Source organism: Abramis brama (genome assembly GCF_963993115.1).
Source record: "Abramis brama genome assembly, chromosome: 23".
In the NCBI taxonomy this organism is placed as follows: domain Eukaryota; kingdom Metazoa; phylum Chordata; class Actinopteri; order Cypriniformes; family Leuciscidae; genus Abramis; species Abramis brama.
This window is the reverse complement of record NC_139985.1, coordinates 9,440,650-9,460,497: the sequence shown is the minus strand read 5'-3', so window position 1 is coordinate 9,460,497 and position 19,848 is coordinate 9,440,650. Positions and strand designations below refer to the sequence as shown.

The 19,848-nt window shown below is 36.1% G+C and overlaps 1 protein-coding gene across 2 annotated transcripts in view; it reads right to left on the bottom strand.

The window, feature by feature from the left end:
* chd5 (chromodomain helicase DNA binding protein 5) overlaps positions 1-19,848 on the bottom strand; it is a 40,722-nt gene that overhangs the window by 13,848 nt on the left and 7,026 nt on the right. The window contains exons 3-29 of one of the 2 annotated variants that reach the window (XM_084100080.1): positions 16,088-16,279; positions 15,892-16,010; positions 15,308-15,549; positions 14,883-14,995; positions 14,495-14,624; positions 13,688-13,854; positions 13,349-13,567; positions 11,963-12,169; positions 11,648-11,859; positions 11,415-11,546; positions 10,453-10,561; positions 10,148-10,339; positions 9,867-10,067; positions 9,463-9,600; positions 8,875-8,996; positions 8,537-8,710; positions 8,220-8,361; positions 7,270-7,401; positions 6,592-6,709; positions 6,369-6,493; positions 4,802-5,048; positions 4,538-4,710; positions 2,973-3,147; positions 2,795-2,881; positions 2,091-2,179; positions 1,870-2,003; positions 1,631-1,775 (exon numbers count right to left, since the gene is read on the bottom strand). In XM_084100080.1, coding sequence (XP_083956206.1) covers positions 1,631-1,775; positions 1,870-2,003; positions 2,091-2,179; positions 2,795-2,881; positions 2,973-3,147; positions 4,538-4,710; positions 4,802-5,048; positions 6,369-6,493; positions 6,592-6,709; positions 7,270-7,401; positions 8,220-8,361; positions 8,537-8,710; positions 8,875-8,996; positions 9,463-9,600; positions 9,867-10,067; positions 10,148-10,339; positions 10,453-10,561; positions 11,415-11,546; positions 11,648-11,859; positions 11,963-12,169; positions 13,349-13,567; positions 13,688-13,854; positions 14,495-14,624; positions 14,883-14,995; positions 15,308-15,549; positions 15,892-16,010; positions 16,088-16,279 — 4,236 coding nt within the window. The remainder of the gene's footprint in view (positions 1-1,630; positions 1,776-1,869; positions 2,004-2,090; positions 2,180-2,794; positions 2,882-2,972; positions 3,148-4,537; positions 4,711-4,801; positions 5,049-6,368; positions 6,494-6,591; positions 6,710-7,269; positions 7,402-8,219; positions 8,362-8,536; positions 8,711-8,874; positions 8,997-9,462; positions 9,601-9,866; positions 10,068-10,147; positions 10,340-10,452; positions 10,562-11,414; positions 11,547-11,647; positions 11,860-11,962; positions 12,170-13,348; positions 13,568-13,687; positions 13,855-14,494; positions 14,625-14,882; positions 14,996-15,307; positions 15,550-15,891; positions 16,011-16,087; positions 16,280-19,848) is intronic. The other variant, XM_084100081.1, reaches the window with a different exon arrangement.

Sequence of the window (19,848 nt, the reverse complement as noted above, 5' to 3'; positions counted from 1 at the left end):
AGCAATAAAATATTCCTATAATGGAGTCTTGAAAGAGATTGCAGAAAGACAATAAAGACAATTCTATGTTTCTTCTACCACATTCTCAGTTTTGGCTCTTTTTCTCTCAAACATTTCTCATGTCTCATTTGTGTCTACTTGTATTTATCCTAAGGAATTTTAGGAGAAACATCTGAGACATTGTTGATACTATAATAAGAGATATACGGGAAGTCTCATGAGCTTAAAAAGAGCAACCTCTGAGCAATACATTTTTCTATGGGTGGCTTTTTTAAAGGGGTCATATAATGCCAGTTAATATGTGAATCATATTAAGTTAATATGATTCTTTAGGGTCTAAATGAAAAGTTTGTAATATACTTTAATTAAAAATTCTCATTAGTATTGTAAGAAAACACTCATTTTACCTGGTCAAAAACAGCTCTGTTTTCAGCACGCAATTTTAGTGCATGTGTCTTTAAATGATAATGAGCTATGCTCACCCCGCCCCTCTGTTCTGTGGGGCGTTTTGACACAACCACACGTGGAGTGTTGCCTTGACAACAGTTGAGGGTATATTTTGGAGAAAGAATGGCAGCGGGAGTCTCTGAGGACACATCTGTGCAACCGAATCAATTTGAACCGGAGTCGGACCCAGAACAAGATGACGGCCGCGAAGAAGTTCGAGAATTAAGGCTCGAACAGGACGTTTCTGAATGGTTGGTTAACGTAATGTCACTTTGATCTATCTTTGTATGTACTGGCAGAGTAAAGTAGTGAGATACGAACGCTATGTGTTTACTGATGTACGTTAGTTCATTGACAGATTGATGTTACAGCTAATGGTCATGAAAAACTTTTTTTCAGTAAATGTAGGCTTGTCAGTGATGCGTAACATTATCTATGCAGTGTTAGGTACAACTGTCAGGGCTGAAGCACTGACATGAGGTCACGGCAGGAATGTTTCTAGCAGTAGTTGAACATTGGACACCTAAGAATTTGTTGTAATGTATGTTTGTCCAGTTTTATACTGACCCTCGTTTCTAAAGCAGTCTGGTGAGAAATGATTCGCGCAAACATGAAAGCATTGACGTTGATCGTGGGGAATATTCTCTTCGAAAACAAAACTCAGCCACTGCGTCTTCAGTGGTTCGGATTTAGGAACATCAAAATGACTTCTGTGTTCCTTATTACACCCATGAACAGAACACCACGATCGCTTAGACGCCATTCTGCTCCAGCGTATCAACCATGATGACAGCTCGCTCACGAGCGAGGGCAGGTCTGTGTTGAAACGCTGCTGTCAATCAACAATCGTGGGAGGGGCGTCCGACCGTGTGACGTCAGGGGAAAACATATAAGGAGATTAAAGAAAAACCACTGGATGGATTTTTATCATTATATGATGGTTGTGTACAGGCACTGCCAACACACATTTCAGTACAATCAACTTGTAAAAGTGCATGTACCATTATATGACCCCTTTAAGTAGTGCATTTGATTAAATTTTGTTAATTTCCTAGCCAATAATTTGTGGTTAAGACAATTATAAGCTTAGTGTTTAGCCATTTTGACCCATTTTGTTTTTTACCCAGGAGTATAATGGTTCCATCAAAACAGTGCACATAAAATGCAGTAAGTAACTCATCACCTTCTTGCGCACCAGAGACATGACACCGATCCGGGTGAGAACGTGTTGGCGGGACAGGCCTTCCCTCGGGACCCCATCTGCAAATGTCTCTGCTCCATCTGCCCCCGGCTCACACAGGTGCCTCATGAACAGAGACACATAAGCCCTGAAAAACACACAAGAATAAAGACCAACGAATGAAAATGCAGAAAAAAATATGAACAGACTGAGAGAGACACAACAGAGAGACACACACATACCTGAACTCCTTTTCACTTTTCCCTCTCAGGTCACGGACCAGCCAGTGAGAGTTGAAGGCATCTTGTGGGGGCATTCCCCAGCGCATAATCGCATTCAGGAAGGCTTTCCGCTGCCGGGCGTTAAATCCCAATACCTAAAATCCCAAAGGTAAATAGCCAAAGCTTCACCTGATGAAAGGAACTACACAATACACTTTTCATAATATTGTAAGAAGATTCACCTCTATATTTCCACCAACTCTAGCCAGCAACGGCGGCAACGGTTTGTCCCGATCACTCTTCAACTGTCTGCGAGATTGTCTGCGTCCTCCTGGAGGAAAAGTAACTCATTTAGCTGACTGAAAGTCTCCAAGTACTTTGATGTCTGCCATCAAGCATTCACTACTGTCCAAAAATGTGGGGTCAGATTTTCATTTTTATGTTTTTAAAAGAAGTCTCTTATGCTCACCAAAGCTACATTATTATTTAATCTATTGTGAAATCATTTATAAATAAAATAACAAATAATTTCTATTTATAACTATTTCTATTTTAATATATTCTAAAATGTATTCCTGTGATGGCAAAGCTGAATTTTCAGCATCATTACTCCAGTCTCCAGTGTCACATGATCCTTCAGAAATCATTCTAATATGCTGATTTGGTGCTCAAGAAACAATTTTTATTATTATAAATGTTGAAAACTAATGTAATATTATATGGAAACTGAGATTTCCAAATTTTTTTCCGGGATTTTTTGATGAATAGAAAGTTCAAAAGAACAGCGTTTATTTGAAATAGAAATCTTTTTTAATGTTAGAAATATCTTAACTGTTACTTTTGATCAATTTAATGCATCCTTGCTGAATAAAAGTATTAATTTCTTTTAAAAAAATCTTACTGATCCCAAACTTCTGAACAGAAGTGTGTAAATTAGGACGCCTACCTTCAGGTCGTTCTTCAAAATCTTCATCCTCATCCTCGGACCCGACAGAGTACTCTGACTGATTATCTGAAAGATCATCCTGCCATTCTGAGAACAGGATTGAGACGGAAATTCTTGTACACATATATATGCAGTTTTATGCTGAGTTATAGCACTGTCAGCATCTGTGTTTGGGTACCTTGATCCTCCTGAGAGGCGTCATTATAGTTGACCTGTTTGCGGATGCGTTTCCCTTTGCCCAGGTTCCTGGCCAGATCCTCCTGCTGCTGCTCGTAATGGTGCCTCAAGAGCTTCTCCCAGTAATCTGGATCAACATTCTCTTCCTGCTTAATAATCTCCCTCTGGACCTCCTCCTGCAGGAACACCAACACAAATACAGATCATACATCACGGGCCTCTTGTTGACTTCAGTTCAGATAATTATAATTATTATAGATTAACAATAATCCTAAATATTTGGGATTTGTATATGAGATAATATAATTGTTTTTGTATTATTTAGTCCCTTAAGTTACATGAAGCCTTTCCTCCATAATACAGGTTTTTGGCCCAACAAAGAAGGTGCCATGGTACAATTAAGGTATGGTTAATGGTACTTTGATATATAACAAGGTACTAAATCCACACAAATCCACAAATCTGTATATTTAGAACTTACTGTCTGTCATTTTTCTATTGTTGAAATCAAATTCCTTTGTTCAGACAGCTGTGTATCTATATGGGTTGCTAAAGTAATGATGTAAGCATCACCATGATCCCAAAAAACTTTCTCAAATTAATAGTAGCTGTCTGTCAATTTTCAATTTACAATTTTCTATCATGACATCTCCCAAAAGGTACATGAGAGAATAATTGACATTTTCATGTCCAAAACTGCTGACTTTCTCACTCACTCACAATTGACTATTCACTACATAGAAAAAAAGACAGAGAGAGTTAAAATGAGCGCATTCGAACATAGCTCCAAATACTGCGTACATTGTATGACATTACATACACATTTTTTATATTTTTGAAAGAAGTTTGCTAAGACCTCGGCTACATTTATTTGATATATACAGTACAAACAGTAATATTGTGAAATATTATTACAATAAAAAAAAAAAAAAACTGTTCTTTTATTTTTTATTTATTGTTGTGATGGCAAAGCTAAATTCTTTAATGAGTAGAAAGAATTTCATTTTTTTGAAACAGAAATCTTCTGTAACATTATAAATGTTTTACTGCCACTTTAGATCAATTGAATCCCTCCTTGTTAAATAGAAGTATTAAAAAAGCTTTCAAAAAAAAAAAAAACTCCAACTGTTGACCGGCAGTCAGGTCACAAAATAAAGAAAATGATTTACAACCCAATGTTTAATTGAAAAGAAAAATCATTTTAATAATAAAAAATAATGAAACAGGTGTAAACATCGTTTACACTGCATTGCACATTTTTTGTCTTTTCAGACTGCAAAAAACAAAACAATTCAAAGATGCCAAATAATCAGATTTTTTTTCTGCCAGCATGAACAATGCCGTCCCTCCACATAATACTAAAACCATAAGCAAACAACAATCCAAGGGGCTTTTGTGAAAAAGCTGCAACTTGCAAAACTATGCCCTCTTGAGCATAGAAGAGTCAAATAAATAAAGCATTTCTAAGGTAGTCATTCTGAAAGGATGAGCTACCATTCATCTTTGATCCCTTGTTTAATAAAAAAAGAGGCATGAGGAACAGACAGTAAAGCATCTGTATCTCACCTCTCCATCTTCCTCTCTCACCACATACTGAGCCACCTTAAATGAGCTCAGGTACTCGTTCATGTTCTGGATTTCTGTGTCTTCAGTGGCATCCTGACTACGATCCAGCAGTTTAGAGATGGCGTTATCGTCATAGTGTATCACACTACCCTCCTCTCCTTCTTTATTGTCTCCTGCAAAAAAGATTTAGGACGTCAACTATTGGAATCCACCAAATCCACAAACAAAGTGCAGAAGCATTTATCTTAAACCACTTCAGCTTACCCATCGTCCTGGCAGCTTCCACATCATCTTTGAAAAGCTCCTCAGTGCCAAACTTGAGGATGTCGTCTAGTTCCTGTTTGGACATGGAGCCTGTCTTAGAGCCCAAGCCAGGACGCACCACCAGGTGGGTCAGCATCATCTTTCGCTTGGCCACCTGGGTAATACGCTCCTCTACGGATGCCCGAGTTACAAAGCGATAGATCATCACCTTTTTATTTTGCCCGATACGATGCGCCCTGCTGAATGCCTGCATGGACAAAGAGAATAGAAGAAGACAAAGTGAAAGAAGAACACAAGCATAAGTAATAATTAAATAATGGAGAGCTATAGATAAACACGATTTCATAATATGTAATATATCAATATTATATGTACTAGTGCAAAATGCCCGTACAAAATCAGTTTTTGTGTGTGTTTTTAGTAATTGCTGGTTTGGTGTGTTTGAGTGCTCATTGTTACAATTACACAGCAAAAGTTCAGTGACATTTTTATTTGTGCATGGTAGAAAGCACAAAATGAACTCCGAGAAAACGCTATGCTTGAGCAAACAGTTTGTGTATAGGCTACTACAAATGATGGCCGTGAAAGAGACTGTGAACGCATTGAATAGGATATGTTTAGTTGGTGAATAGCATAGGCTACTATTACACAGTAGCGATAAGGTTAAGCGCACCAGAATGAAATATAATATTCAGAAGTAAACAGCATAGCTGACTTACAGATTCAGTTAACATCCACAAATGAATAAGCACGTCGATTCAGGGAGCAGTGCAAAGTGCCCGTGCAAAATCAGTTTTTGTGTGTGTTTTTAGTAATTGTTGGTTTCTTGGTAAAGAAAACACATTTTTACTCAAATTAATCAAAATGGATTTATCACGTTTTGGAACCAAACTATAATATTCAGAAGTAAACAGTGTAGCTGACTGAGTGTTTATGTCAGAATGTTTATTTTTAAACCACAACCTTCTTGGGGCTTCTTTGACCGATACAACCCTCTAATGTCAGAATGTTTATTTTTAAACCACAACCTTCTAAAAATGATATATTTAACAATATCTTTTGCATTTCTCATCCAAACAACGTCAAACTTGGCACTGCACTTACTTGTGCCCATAGCAAGACACCTGTCGAGTTTGAAATCCATCGGACTAACAGTTCGAGAGATATGCGAATAACAGACACACAGACAGACAGACGTTTCTGTAATTTATAGATAGATAATATACACACACACACACACACACACACACACACACATATATATATATATATATATAGATATTGTTATTTTCATATTTTCTAGCAGTAAACATTAAGCATCCAGATTAAACTGTCAATTAAAAAAAATAAATTATATATATATATATATAATAGTATATATATTAATATACATATATATATAATATCTCATATACATAAACATTTTTTTATTTAAATTTATTTTATTTTTTTTATACTATCACTTTAGATAGCTTCAGTTTTTGCTAGTAGCTTGTAGTGAAGTTAAATACTTTTAATAGTATTTTAACTACACAGTTTACTTCCCCAGCACTGGTGTTTGCATTACCTGAATATCATTGTGTGGGTTCCAGTCAGAGTCATATATGATCACTGTGTCTGCGGTTGCCAGATTGATGCCCAATCCTCCAGCACGTGTAGAGAGCAGAAAACAGAACTGCTGAGCCCCGGGTGCTGCACACAGGGTGACACACAGTCAGTATGAGTGCCTTAGTATCTACTATCCCACACACGTACAGACATCACTGCAGGTTTACTGCCGGCATCCTCACCGTTAAATCGATCGATGGCCTCCTGTCGCAGCCCTCCTGTGATGCCCCCGTCAATACGCTCATATTTATACCCCTCAAACTCCAGGAAGTCCTCTAGCAAATCCAGCATCTTTGTCATCTGAGGGGATCAACAGTGCAGGATAAGACACAAACAAAGATACCGTTATCCAACAAAGGGAAAAATGGCAGCATTAAGCACAATGTAAAGGAAACCTGGCTTGCCAGCTCATACTTAATTCCATCCATGCAAAATACAACAACAAGAGGGGACAGAAGCACAGCACTCCCCTTTAATCAAGCTTAAAAGACTAAAGAAACAACTATAACATTAATATGTATGTATATTCTCAAGCACTTAGAAAAGAAAAGGGTGGAAAAATGAAGTCTCATCGAGACAACCCCCCTTTACCTGTGCCATTCATCAAATTAATGGATGCATTGATTCCACAGGCAATTTAAAATGGGAGGGAAAAAAGTCAGAGGACTAAACAACAAAGCAGAGATAAATATAGGCTCCGCCTTTTCATTTGTCAACTCCATTTAAAAGATGAATGAGCTCCACTTTTATTTTCTATTCACAGTTTACCATCTAATTAATCTTCCATTGAAATAGAGGCAAGTCCGTATTCACACGGCATTTTGAGCTTCAAAAGAGGGAATAAATACCACACACTATACCTGAGAGAAGATAAGAACCCTGTGCCCTTCGTCTTTGAGTTTTTTTAGCATCTTCTGAAGCAGGGTGAGTTTCCCTGAGGATTTCACCAGGAGGTTACCGTCGTAAGAACCGTTGGGTAAGACCGGAGCTTCCTGCATGCATAAAAATGAAAACATTATTGAAATCAAGTTATTTTAAACACTATTTTCACATAATGCCATATCTTATGCTGACCAAGGCTGCATTTATTTGATGAAAAAAACTGAAATATCACATTAAATATGAAATATTACAATTTAAATTCTATTTCATATACAATTTTTTTTTTTTAATTCTTCTTGTGATCGCAAAGCTGAATTTTCAGTCTTCAGTGTCACATGATCCTTAGAAAATCATTCTAATATGTTGATTTGATTCTTAAGAAACATTTCTTATTATTATCAATAAAAATTATAATAATAGTATAACAGTTTTTTGTGGAAACCGTGATCTATTTTTTGTCAGGATTCTTTGATGAATAGAACGTTTAAAAGAAAAAAATGCCTTTATATCACATACAAATCTTTTGTAACATTTGATATTAACTTCTGATAATAAAATAATTCATTTAAGGATCATATTTGATGACATTTGCGTGACTGATTCTGTTATTCTCCTGTTTATTACTGTGAAGCTGATTTGAAACAATCTGTATTGTATAATAGCAGTATATAAATAAAGGTGACCTAAACAACTTCAATATGCCAGAACTTTTATGTCCATGAACAAGAGAATGTAATATAAGGCTAGTATTATGCATCAAATTCACTTCAGACACAAAGAAACAATACACTCCTGAACAAAAGCTTCTCAGCCTTTAAATGGCTCTTATAAAACAGAAACTGTATTGCCATTACATGTGCTAAAAATAAACAACAGCAGTGGTATAAATTGGGGGCCTCCATATGTTCTCCTCCCCTCCCCTCCTCACCACTGCAGCCACTGGAAACAAGTAGGGATGGTTGCAGCATTTCTTCAAGTCCATCATGATGTTAAGAAGTGACACCTGGTTCCCTCCTCCCTTGGAATTCAATGCCTCAAAGTTTCGTGTTAAAATGAACTTGTAGTATTTTCTGTGAGAGAAAAAATATTAAATGATCTTGCATGTGAAACAGGAGTATTATAGTTAATGGAAAAGTAAAAAACATTTTTTTTAATTATTACCTGAGTATTACTTGAAATAAATTAACAATAATGAAAAAGAAAAAAAAAAACTTAAGCATTAGGAAGAGACAAACTATGACTGACTTCTGCATGGGGCTGAGTTCTACTCGCACTATGAGCTCGGTTTTTGCCGGCATGTTCTTAAACACATCCGCCTTCAGTCTTCTGAGCATGTGTGGCCCCAGCAGGTCATGTAGTTTTTTAATCTGGTCCTCTTTCGAGATGTCCGCAAACTCCTCCAGAAAGCCCTCCAGGTTACTGCGCAAAGCAACATTTTCATTTGGATATAAGGGAAGATAGAATTGAAAATATGAAAAACATGTTCCATTATAAGCCCTGAGATTGCTCTGCGGGGGATCATTATTCTACGAGCGGATCTACGGTATGAATCACCAGGTGAATCATGCAGTCTGCAATCTTACTTGAAGCGCTCCGGGGTGAGAAAGTTGAGCAGGTGAAAAAGCTCTTCGAGATTGTTCTGCAAAGGGGTTCCGGTCAGGAGCAGCTTATAGTAGATTTTGTAGCCATTCAGAATTCTGAAAAACTGAGCGTTGATTTATTGATTATAATATATTAAGTAACCTTAAAAATATCTAAAGCTATACATTATAATATTACGATATAAAGTGGGGAACAAAAGTCAGAGACACTGAAAAATCTGCTATTCAAAATCTAATTTAAACCTGAAAATGTTTTAGTTTTTATTACATACATTTTTTAGGATTTTAAACAATGTACAACTATGGTAAAATGTAAAATTGAAAAAAAAAAAAAATTATAATAATATATATATATATATATATATATATATATATATATATATATATATATATATATATATATATATATATATATATATATATATATATATATATATATATATATAAAAACTGGTTATAAATAAAATATTTAATATTAGTAATAAAAAAAATATATATTTTACATTTTACAATTGTTATGGCTATGATGATGTCAGCAAAGCAAATGTAATCTTTCCTTGAATTCTGTACCTTTGACTGGTTATTCTTTAGTCGGTGAGCTTCATCCACAACCAGACATGCCCAGGTAATAGAGCCAAGTATGGCCTGATCAATGGTGATCAGTTCATATGATGTCAGCAGGACATGAAACTTTATCGGCGTGTCCTTCTGTGATGAAAAAGTGCGATATAACAACTGACTCTGATCAGAAACAATGCATCTCTAAATTAAACCTTTCAGAAGCTAGGATACTTTGTACATTTTTTGGATGCTGAAAAATGTATTCAGGTATCAGTAAAATCATCTTTGAAATTTGTGAACAAAAAAGTGTTTTGGTGCAAAATATTGTTTGGAACACGGTAAAAAGCATTAGAATGTTTCACTGTGAATTAATTATAACATCGGGTTGACGTTAATCAACAACATTCTCTCACCTTCATGCGGAAAACCTTGCGACCCGATTTGACGGCGCTGTCCTCGAAGGTAAATTCATTCTCGCGTATGACGGCCCTGCTGTCTTTGTCCCCGGTGTAAGTCACCACGTAGAAATCCGGAGCCCACATCTCGAACTCTCTCTCCCAGTTGATGATGGTGGAGAGTGGCGCACTGACCAGAAACGGCCCTTTGGAGTGACCCTGAAACAAGCAACTCAGTTACACTCTGTTTCCTTCCACTCTCAAATGCATTTGAAAGAAAGTTCAAGTGGCACTCAGACCTCTTTGTAGAGTGAGTACAGGAACACTATAGTCTGCACAGTCTTGCCAAGGCCCATTTCATCAGCTAAGATTGTGTCGGTTCCTTGGGCCCAAGAGAAGCGCAACCAGTTCAGGCCTTCCAGCTGGTATGGGTGCAAAGTTCCCCCTGTGTCATCGATGTACCATGTCTGCTGTTCAAACTTGATGGTGGGCTGTGTCCAATGACATATACATTTGGGAGGGAGTGATAATGGGATTTAATCTAGGCAAAAAAAGTGAAAACTGAAAAAGTGGCAAAAATACATTAAGCAAAATAGCAACTCACATCCACAACTGGAGTGTCTGGTGGAGGTTCTCTCCTCTTCCCTTCCTCTTTGAGTCTCTTTCCCTTTCTAAACAGCAGGGGGTGATAACTTTCACCGAGCACCTGATTCCTGGAAAAAGTGTGAGTGTAAGTGCTTTTCACACATAGCGTTCCATTACTTTATTTTTTAAGCATTAGAGGCACAAAAAAAAAAAAATATTGTGAGAAGTTTATCGTATTAGATATAGATAAAATATGATTTAACATAAAGTGAACCTAGCATAAACAGTTTTGTTTTAAACACATCAAATATCTGTATTCCTGCCTTACGATTGTGGTTTTGGCGTTCAACCATGTCATAATTTTGACCTATTTAACTGATATGTAGTTTACAGTATAAAAACGAAAAATGTATTTGTAATGTTATTGTAAAAAAAAGTTTTTATTTCATTTCTAAAGTTCAATCATTCAACCAAAGTTATTGTAAAAAAAATATTTATTAATTGAATTGAAATAATATTCAGTTACAGGTATTAATTTTGTTTTGCCTATTTATGTTTTTTTGACTCTCAAAGTGACTTTACTGTTCCAATGAATGAAAAAAGACACCTACATCTTGGATGGCCTGAGGGTGAGTAAATTAACAGCAATTTTTTTTTTTTTTTGGGTGAACTATACCTTTAAATTTGAAACACTCTTACTAATTCTGGTATATATATACATATATATAATATATAAACACAACACTGTCTATTTAATTTGGATGTGTTTGTTTTTTGCTAAAATGCATTGCAGGGACGCAGAAATTGCAAAAATGTAATTAAATGAATAAAAAAATTATAAATATAAAATATTTCGCTTGAATTTCTAAGGCTGATGATTAAGAGCTTCAGGCCATACAATATTTAGTACCCTCTTCAGGAAAGTTCTACATTCGTGTTGACGTACCATCTAAATCTACATCCAAACTTGTAACGGCTTACCTGTGGTCCCAGTAGGCTTGTTTAAAACTGTCATAATCTGGGACGGTGAAGTCATCAGCCTCCCAGGTGCACTGGTCATATGGCAAATCTCTCCACTTGATCAGGTAGTGTACATCTCCATCCTTATCAAAACTTCAACATACACAACACAGTCTTAAAGCATATAAATAAATCAGAATTTTCAGCAAGAAAAGCAGAGTAGCTTTAGCACAAGTGACTGTGGCCCACCGTACCTGTGGTTGTGAATCCGGTGAATGATCATCCATTCCGGCTTGATGCCGTAACGGTAGAATCGTTCCTCCATGGCTGCATACTGAGGGTCTTTGCTCCTCCTCTTCTCGTTGTTAAGCTCCTCCTCCCCAGAGCCATAGTCGTACGGTGGCGGTTCGTCCATGTCGTTCTTCCGTTGGTAGTTACGGTACATTACTGTGTGATATAGCTCCAACTGCATCAAGGGAAAGAACTTAAGCTGAGATACAGGAACAAGCCAAAAGAGCATTCATGATTTAATTAACATTGACTCTGCTGAGGTAATGTGGGAATCCCACCTGAAGTTCGCTGACCCAGGAGCAGTGCCAGTAGGACAGGCCAGACCATTTCACAAACAGCTGTCTCTCTGGACGGCCCTTCAGTGGTATTTTGGCCAAACCATCCAACTTCTCTCCATCCTGCCCAGGAGGAACCTCAGGTGGTAGAGGAGGATCGCCCCACGCCCAGTGCAGTATCTTCTGGACTTTCCCTTTTAGCGGTGGGCACTAGGGGAAATGTGGATGAGGAATATTGTTCAACTGCAAACAATGTTCAAAACAATTTCTATATTTACTTGCGGTTTGAGTTTCATTCAAGCATGACTTAAAAAAAAAGATATATAATATATATATATATATACATATATACAGTCATGCTCAGAATTAATCATACCCCTGGTAAATATGATCAAAAATGGCTGTAAAAAATAAGGTATGGATAAGGTCCTCCTGTATGGAGGAATGGTCTCTGATCTCTTGTCAGGTGTTCTCCAAACTCATCAGGCATTATAGGAGAAGACTCAGAGCAGTTATCTTGGCAAAAGGAGATTGCAAAAAGGTATTTAATAAAAGGGTATGAATAATTGTGGCTAACGTGTTTTGGAGAAAAACATTTATTTTACAATGTGATTTCCCCCCCACTTTCAATTATTTTACTTAAATGAAAGGTTAGGATTTTGCCAATTTTTTGAATGAAAGATCAAAAGTATAAACGATGCAGATTTATTTTTTACAGCCATTTTTGATCATATTTACCAGGGGTATGATTAATTCTGAGCATGACTGTATATATATATGTATATATATATATATATATATACATATACATACATACATACATACATACATACATAAACATTTGTGAAGTCATACTTATGCTGTTTTTTTTTACATTCTATTCATCAAAGAATCCTGAAAAAATGTATCATGGTTTCCACAAAAATATTAAGCAGCACAACTCTTTTCAACACTGATGATAAGAAATGTTTCTTGATCATCAAATCAGCATATTAGAATGAAGAAGAATATTTGTGACACTGAAGACTGAAGAGTAATGGCTGCTGAAAATCACATTAAAAAATATTAAAATAGATAATAATTATTTTACATTGTAATAATATTTTAAAATTTTGCTGTTTTTGAGGGCACATGAATACTTTTTTTAAATAGTAATAATAATGGTGTGTGCAGATAAATCATTTCTAATAAACATTAAACATTGTTGACTTTTATGTTTGATATCATGAAAATGGACACTTTTAAAAACCTTATCATGAAATATATCACACATATCATCTTCAAAGCAAGTTTTATTTTCAGCTACTTGAGAGACTGCGATTTGTCTCAGAGAAAATGATTGCTTTGCAACTGCATTGACCTGAACTGATCCATGCATACGTTTCTCACCATGCATCGTGGACACAGCCACTCTCCATTGGGAATCTCAGGAAGAGGTGGGTTGAGACAATGGATGTGGTAAGAGGAAGGGCAGGTATCACAGCACAGCAGCTCTCCTCCATCCTTACACACTCTGCAGAACTCCATGTGGTCATCTTCCTCCTCACCTGCAACCTCGTCTTCCTCCTCCTCGTCATCTTTGGCCTCCCACTGAATGCCTTCTTTTTCCTGAGAGATGAGGCGGTAAACTGTCAATTCAAATAGCACAGGTTCTGTGGCCTTGAATATACTAGACTGTATTGTTTTGCATGTATGTGCTTGTTGTTAAGCAGGAAGCTATTTCCTCACGCAGTGGGGACAGCTCCATTTGCCTTCTGGGGCTTTCTCCAGTTCTGGATCCAGACACACCAGGTGATATGCTCTGGGACAGGTGTCACATAGAATGATCTCTCCTCCCTGCTGACAAACCTCACAGTAGTCTTGATGGTCTGTCTCGTAGCCATCTCCATCCTCTCCTACACGAATACAGTTTAATGAGAAACCTGTTATTGTTTTATGGAACATAAGTATTGTGCAATTTCAACACATAATACTTTATAATTTTAAAAACAATATTTCAGTATAACAATGATTCTGTCATTAAGACACTACTGCTCAAGTTTGGGGTCAGTAAGAAATTTTCTTGAGCATCAAATCAGCTTATTAGAATGATATATTCTATAAACTATATTAAATATATAATAAATTATAATAATATTTCACGATAATACAGATATTACTACATTGTTGATCAAAAAAATGCAGCCCTGGTGAGTATAGAAGCTTACCGACCACAAACCTTTGAATCTGTTTTTTTTGTTTTTGTTTTTTTTACTAAAACTAAAACTATACATAAAAAAACTTTTTTGTTATTTGAAATAAATCTGAAATAAAATATAATATAAATATTAGATTAAAAAATTAAACTAAACTAAAATTAGAAACTGAAATAAAACAAACTAAAACTGAAATAAACTGAAACTGAATTCAAGAAAAACTATTCAGAAATATTTAATAATAGTAATAATAATAATGACAAACGCACATAACAAAATTACTAAATTACTATAATTATAATTATTATAATTATTATTATAAATAGTAAAACCACTTCACTTTTTCTTTTTTTTCGCCCTCGGCGGGTCGACTTCTTTTTTGGTGCCGCTGAAGTGTCAGAGAGTACCGAGGCACTGTGAATGCTGATGTCATCAAAGTCTGAAAAGTCATCCAGGAAATCTTCCTCGCTCTAAGAAATGAAACATTAAAAAGTCTCAGATCAGAAGCTACTAAAAATGAGAAGGTCATAACATGAAAACCAACTTCAGAAAGTACCTAATAAAACTGGGTGGAACCAGAAATCTAGGCAAGTATATCTATACCAACAATTCATTAATTGTTCTGGGAAGTGGAAACTATTAGGAACGGTAAAAAAAAACCTAGGGAATCTTTCCATGTGATATAGGTTAAGTCCTTGTAAGTTTTAAGACAGTGAAAAGGCACTCACCGAAGATCCTTTTTTCCTTTTTCCACCCTGGCCTGCTTTCGATTTGGACTTCTTCGGTTTCCCTTTCTTTTTTGTTTCTTTCACTGACTTACTTTTTTTTTTTGCACCAGGCCCTGCAATGCAGTCCAGATGAGATAAACAAAACAGAAACGTTTTTTGTGAGATCTGAAAACAATACTCCATTCTTCAGACATAAATAAACACATTTTTACGTTTGCAAACCAGCATTTTTGTAAAGAAGCTGAAATGATATATGTATACAACAAAGTTAAATTATACTAATTAATTAATATTTCGATGTTAAAATACTTCCACTTATACATTTGGATAAAGAATTACCAAATGTCAATCATGAATCATGTAAAAACCTCCACTAACTGCTTTAGAAATCCAACCCAAGATAAACAAAACGATTATTACGTTACCCTTTCCCTCTTTGGTTTTGGCTTTTTTGATTGGCCCAGATGGTGAGATCTGTTGGATACTTCTAATACAAATGGGCGGAGCCACATTGACAGTTTCCACAGCAGCCGCCACAGCAGCCGCCACAGCAGTTGCAGAGGTGCCTTTGAAAGGGTTGTTCGCGCTGAACTCTCTCCATTTTGCTCCAAGCACTGTCATCATTTTTGACATGGGGATCTTGGGGTTCTTCTTGGCAATGAGGGGCCTAACCACAAAGAAAAATGGCAAAGAAAAACCTATTCAATATGCCATGCATTGTGGTGATTTTACTCTAGGTAAAGGATGTTCTCAGGAAGTATGAATCAGAAATTGGAAATATATACTAAAAAAGTGTCACATCAAATATCATGCTGGTTACAATAGATGTGCATTGTGTGGGTCTGACAGCTCATCTTGTTTCAATCCCTGTTATTAGAAAACCTGTCATCATAATGTAATTACTTCATACAGGCATTAGCACTTGCCAGAAGGAATGTTTTAAAATAGAACGCAACGTCTTGACAGCAGAGCATTAGAACGTCCAAGCAGAAGGACTTTAAAATCCTACCTAAGAAACTGGCTAAAGGCTTTGTAGTTGGTGATGGTTTTATAGTCGTCCTCTGAGAAGGCGTACTGCACATCTTCGAGACCCCACTCTTGCATCAGCTGACTGGATGACTTTGGTTCCTGGTGTCACATGAGAAACCGTTATTCATTTATTCCCCTGGCTAACAGAGCATAATAGAGAATTTCTATGTGAGAACCTTCATGTTTCCATCATCGTCGTCATCATCGTCCTCATCATCCTCTTTCTTTCGCTGTTTTGTTTTCCTCTCCTTCTTCTCTTTGGGTTTCTTCTTTTTCTTCTTCAGGGTGCTGTAGGTGCTGCTCTCACTCCCCGACCTGTGACCACGATCCTCTCTATCTGACATGTCATCCAGCCCGCTAGGAAGCCCCTGTGGGTGCAAGCACAGACATTAATGGGAGAAATTGTAATGCTCAAAGGCGGCTGAATGAATGTCCAGTCTGCTTTTTAGTGGAGTTTGCGCATACATTTCCCAGACCCACCTGAAAGATACTTTTTCAGGTTTAAGCGTGATTTTAGTGTGAAGCACAATTTATGATACCATTGTTTAATTATTGCTGATTCAAACATGATCTTAACAAACAGTTTTAACAAAGTAGCCAGTGTTTCCCATTAATTTACCATAATGATAATCAAACCAGATGATTCATAATTAACCGAAAATATACTTCTCATGATAAAATAAAAGATCTTTACCGTTATGTTTTGTGCCATTGCTTTAGCAAAGCATCTGTCAAACTAACACTGAAATAGCAATATGGCTCAGTGCTCTTATAAAATCGCTGATGCGCTGCGTGTTTCAGAGTGAAGCGCAGCACTGTGTTCATTTAAACACGAACAGCTCATGATGATGCTGTTCAATGTGCAGTTGGGAACACAACGTGTGCCAGTTATGCTTTCTTTTCACATTCCCATAATAAACCATAATTCCCAGATGATGACAGCCTTTCACTAAATTTGCAATGAGAAGCATTTGACAACCTGTAGTCACAGAAAATTAAAGGGCAAGTTCATCCCCACATTGACAGGCCACACAACTACCACTTTGTCGCTTGGTTGTTCATAAAGAGATTGTAAACTAAGACATATGTATCGAGCGGTTTAGTCCAAATTTTCACAGATTGAATTTAGGCTTTTATTCACATAAACATTGATCAGCAAATATAAACAGAACAGAAGCTCAACTGTATGTGATTGATGCGTAAGAACAAATCTTATTGGTTCTTGCGGAAGCTCAAACATGCTGCGTAACACGAGAACGAACCTCATTGGTTCTCGCACGTCAAGCTACCATATCTGATGTGTGCGTTGATTAATGTTTATATGTGAATAAAAGCCTAAATAAAATATGTTCGTCATAAAAAGCAACCATGGGTCTTCAGAAAATTTGGACTTAACTAGATTTATGAACTTTTAAGTGGTAGTTGCATGAACTGTCAATAGAGGGTCAGAAATCTCTCAAATTTTATTCAAATATCTTGATTTGTGTTTTGAAGATAAACGAAAGTCTTATGGGTTTGGAATGACATGAGGGTGAGTAAATGATGACAGAATTTTCATTTTTGGGTGAATTAACCCTTTAAAGGTCTCCCGGCAGATTTACGCCAAAATAAATGTTCAAGGATTTAACTCTTGCAAGTGTAGAAATAAAGACATAAGAATTGTAATTTCACTACTGTAAAATAATTATTAAAATATAAAATATTTTATTTATTTTACAGTACAGTTGTATTACAATAGTGAAATATTTTTGTCTAAGAGATCATAATAATTATAATTTTGTATGATGATATTATTATTATTATATGAATTACCCCATTCATTGTAGCTATGTATGCTTATGTCCACTGTACACAGAAAATAGCTAGTTATCAAGTCAACTGACTTGTCCTAAAGCGACTTTGCTGCAGGTTTATTAAAAATAGCACTATAAACTTTACAATGGACAATTTAAGTATTCAGGAGCACAAAAGTCTTGCCTCTGGAAAAATATAACTTCAGTACTTTGAAGGAGCATTGAAACAGAGATCCTTTAAACTGGTAAAGACCTTGCATCCATAGATTTTAGGCCTAATTAAAAACAGGCTTTTACTACGGCATAACTATTGATAAATGTACAATCAACTCCACATTTTCAATAAAGGAAAAAACCAGATCATTACGACACTATTATTAGTAACATCTGGAAGCAGGGAAACCAATCAAAATGATCATACTGCTAGAGAACGCATGTTTCTGTGGGTGAATTACTGTGTGAGTGTGTGTGTGTGATTGGAGAAAGCCTGTTGCTGTGCTGCAGCTGTGCACTGGCTGGCAGACGTCTCCTCAGTGCAGGGTAGGCCGGCATTGCCGCAGAGCGCACAAGCTCCACCAGCAGCCGTTCGGAGTTGCCATGGAAACCAAACTGTGCAGTGTTGGGTGTGGGGGGGGGAGCTCTCTCCACTGCAGCAGCCAATGGAACAGCGCCATCCAATCAGATGCGTTTGCATAACGAGCTTGTTATGAAGAGTCCCCATGGTTGCAGTGCCTGTGTTCTAGGGCCCGTCTAGACAAATCTCAATCACGTATATGGGGGAGGGAGAGCGAGAAAGTGAGAGAGGAAGAAGAGGAGGGATGCTTGTACGAGAGGCAAAGACTAGAACCACTAAAAAGCTCCACAGCTGGAGTTGAAAGGTCTCCCAAAATCTAAACCACAATAATCTGGCAATGTACCTCAAAGGGAAAAAAGATCCCATGTAAATAATGTGCCACAAAGAGATTTTCAGGCTGACACCATCCTGCAGTTCTTCCCTATAGAAAATGCAGTATTTTTATAGGAATAGTTCAGCTAAAAATGAAAATTCTGTCATAATTTATTTATCCTCATGTTATTACAAACCTGAGTTTCTTTCATCTGTGTAACCCGAAAAAGAATTGTGAGGCAGATTTGCCATTTTACAGGCATCATCATCGGCTCTTGTGTCTTGTGACTATTAACAATACATTGAATGTTAAATCTAGTTTAGTGACCTATGGCAAATGGGAAGATATTGAACAAACAAATACAATTTCAGACTTTTCCACATTATTTTATGGCTTCACAAGTCGTATGAACAAAAAATGTATTAATCTGTATTTTCATCTTATTTTACAGTAAAAATATACTTATACTTAAACATACTTACTAAACATACTTAAAACAAAACGCATTTATTCCAGAATCAATATTGCATTAAGACATTTCCAGAGAAAATATCTTAAATTAAGCTTATTTTACTTACCACAATTTGTATTTTTGTTTGGTAACATTATACAATAAGGTCCTATTAGTTAATGTTAGTTAATGCATCAACTAACAATGAGCATTTGTTACAGTATTTATACAACTGTTCATTGTAAGTTCATGTTAGCTCAGGCCCATTAAATAATATTAACAGATATAACTTTTTATTATAATAATGTATTAGCAAATGCTGAAATTAACATTAACTGCAGTTAATAAATGCTTTAGAAGTACTTTTCATTGTTAATTAAATTACTGATGAAGTTAACGTATGTTAACAAATGGGACTTATTGTAAAATGTTACCTTTTGTCTTGTTTTAAACATAAAACAAACCAAATTTATTAAGGTTTATGTGCTTGTAATATCGATGTTTTAACATCTTTTATTTGACATTTGATTTTTTTTCTAGAAAACAAATATTTTATGAAATTTTATTATTATTTTGCAGTGTTACTTCTGTGCTACTTTTTTGTCCTTTTTGGAGCTTGACAGCCCCAGTGACTATTCACTTTAATAGAAAGTATGGAGAGAGAAAAAGCAGCATGAACACTGCTGCAAAAGAAAGTCACACAGGTTTAGGAAGACATGAGAGTGAGCAAATGATGAAAGAATCTTCATTTTTTGGTGAAATATGCCTTAAAATACTGCATTTTCTTTGGGAATGCACTGGATAAT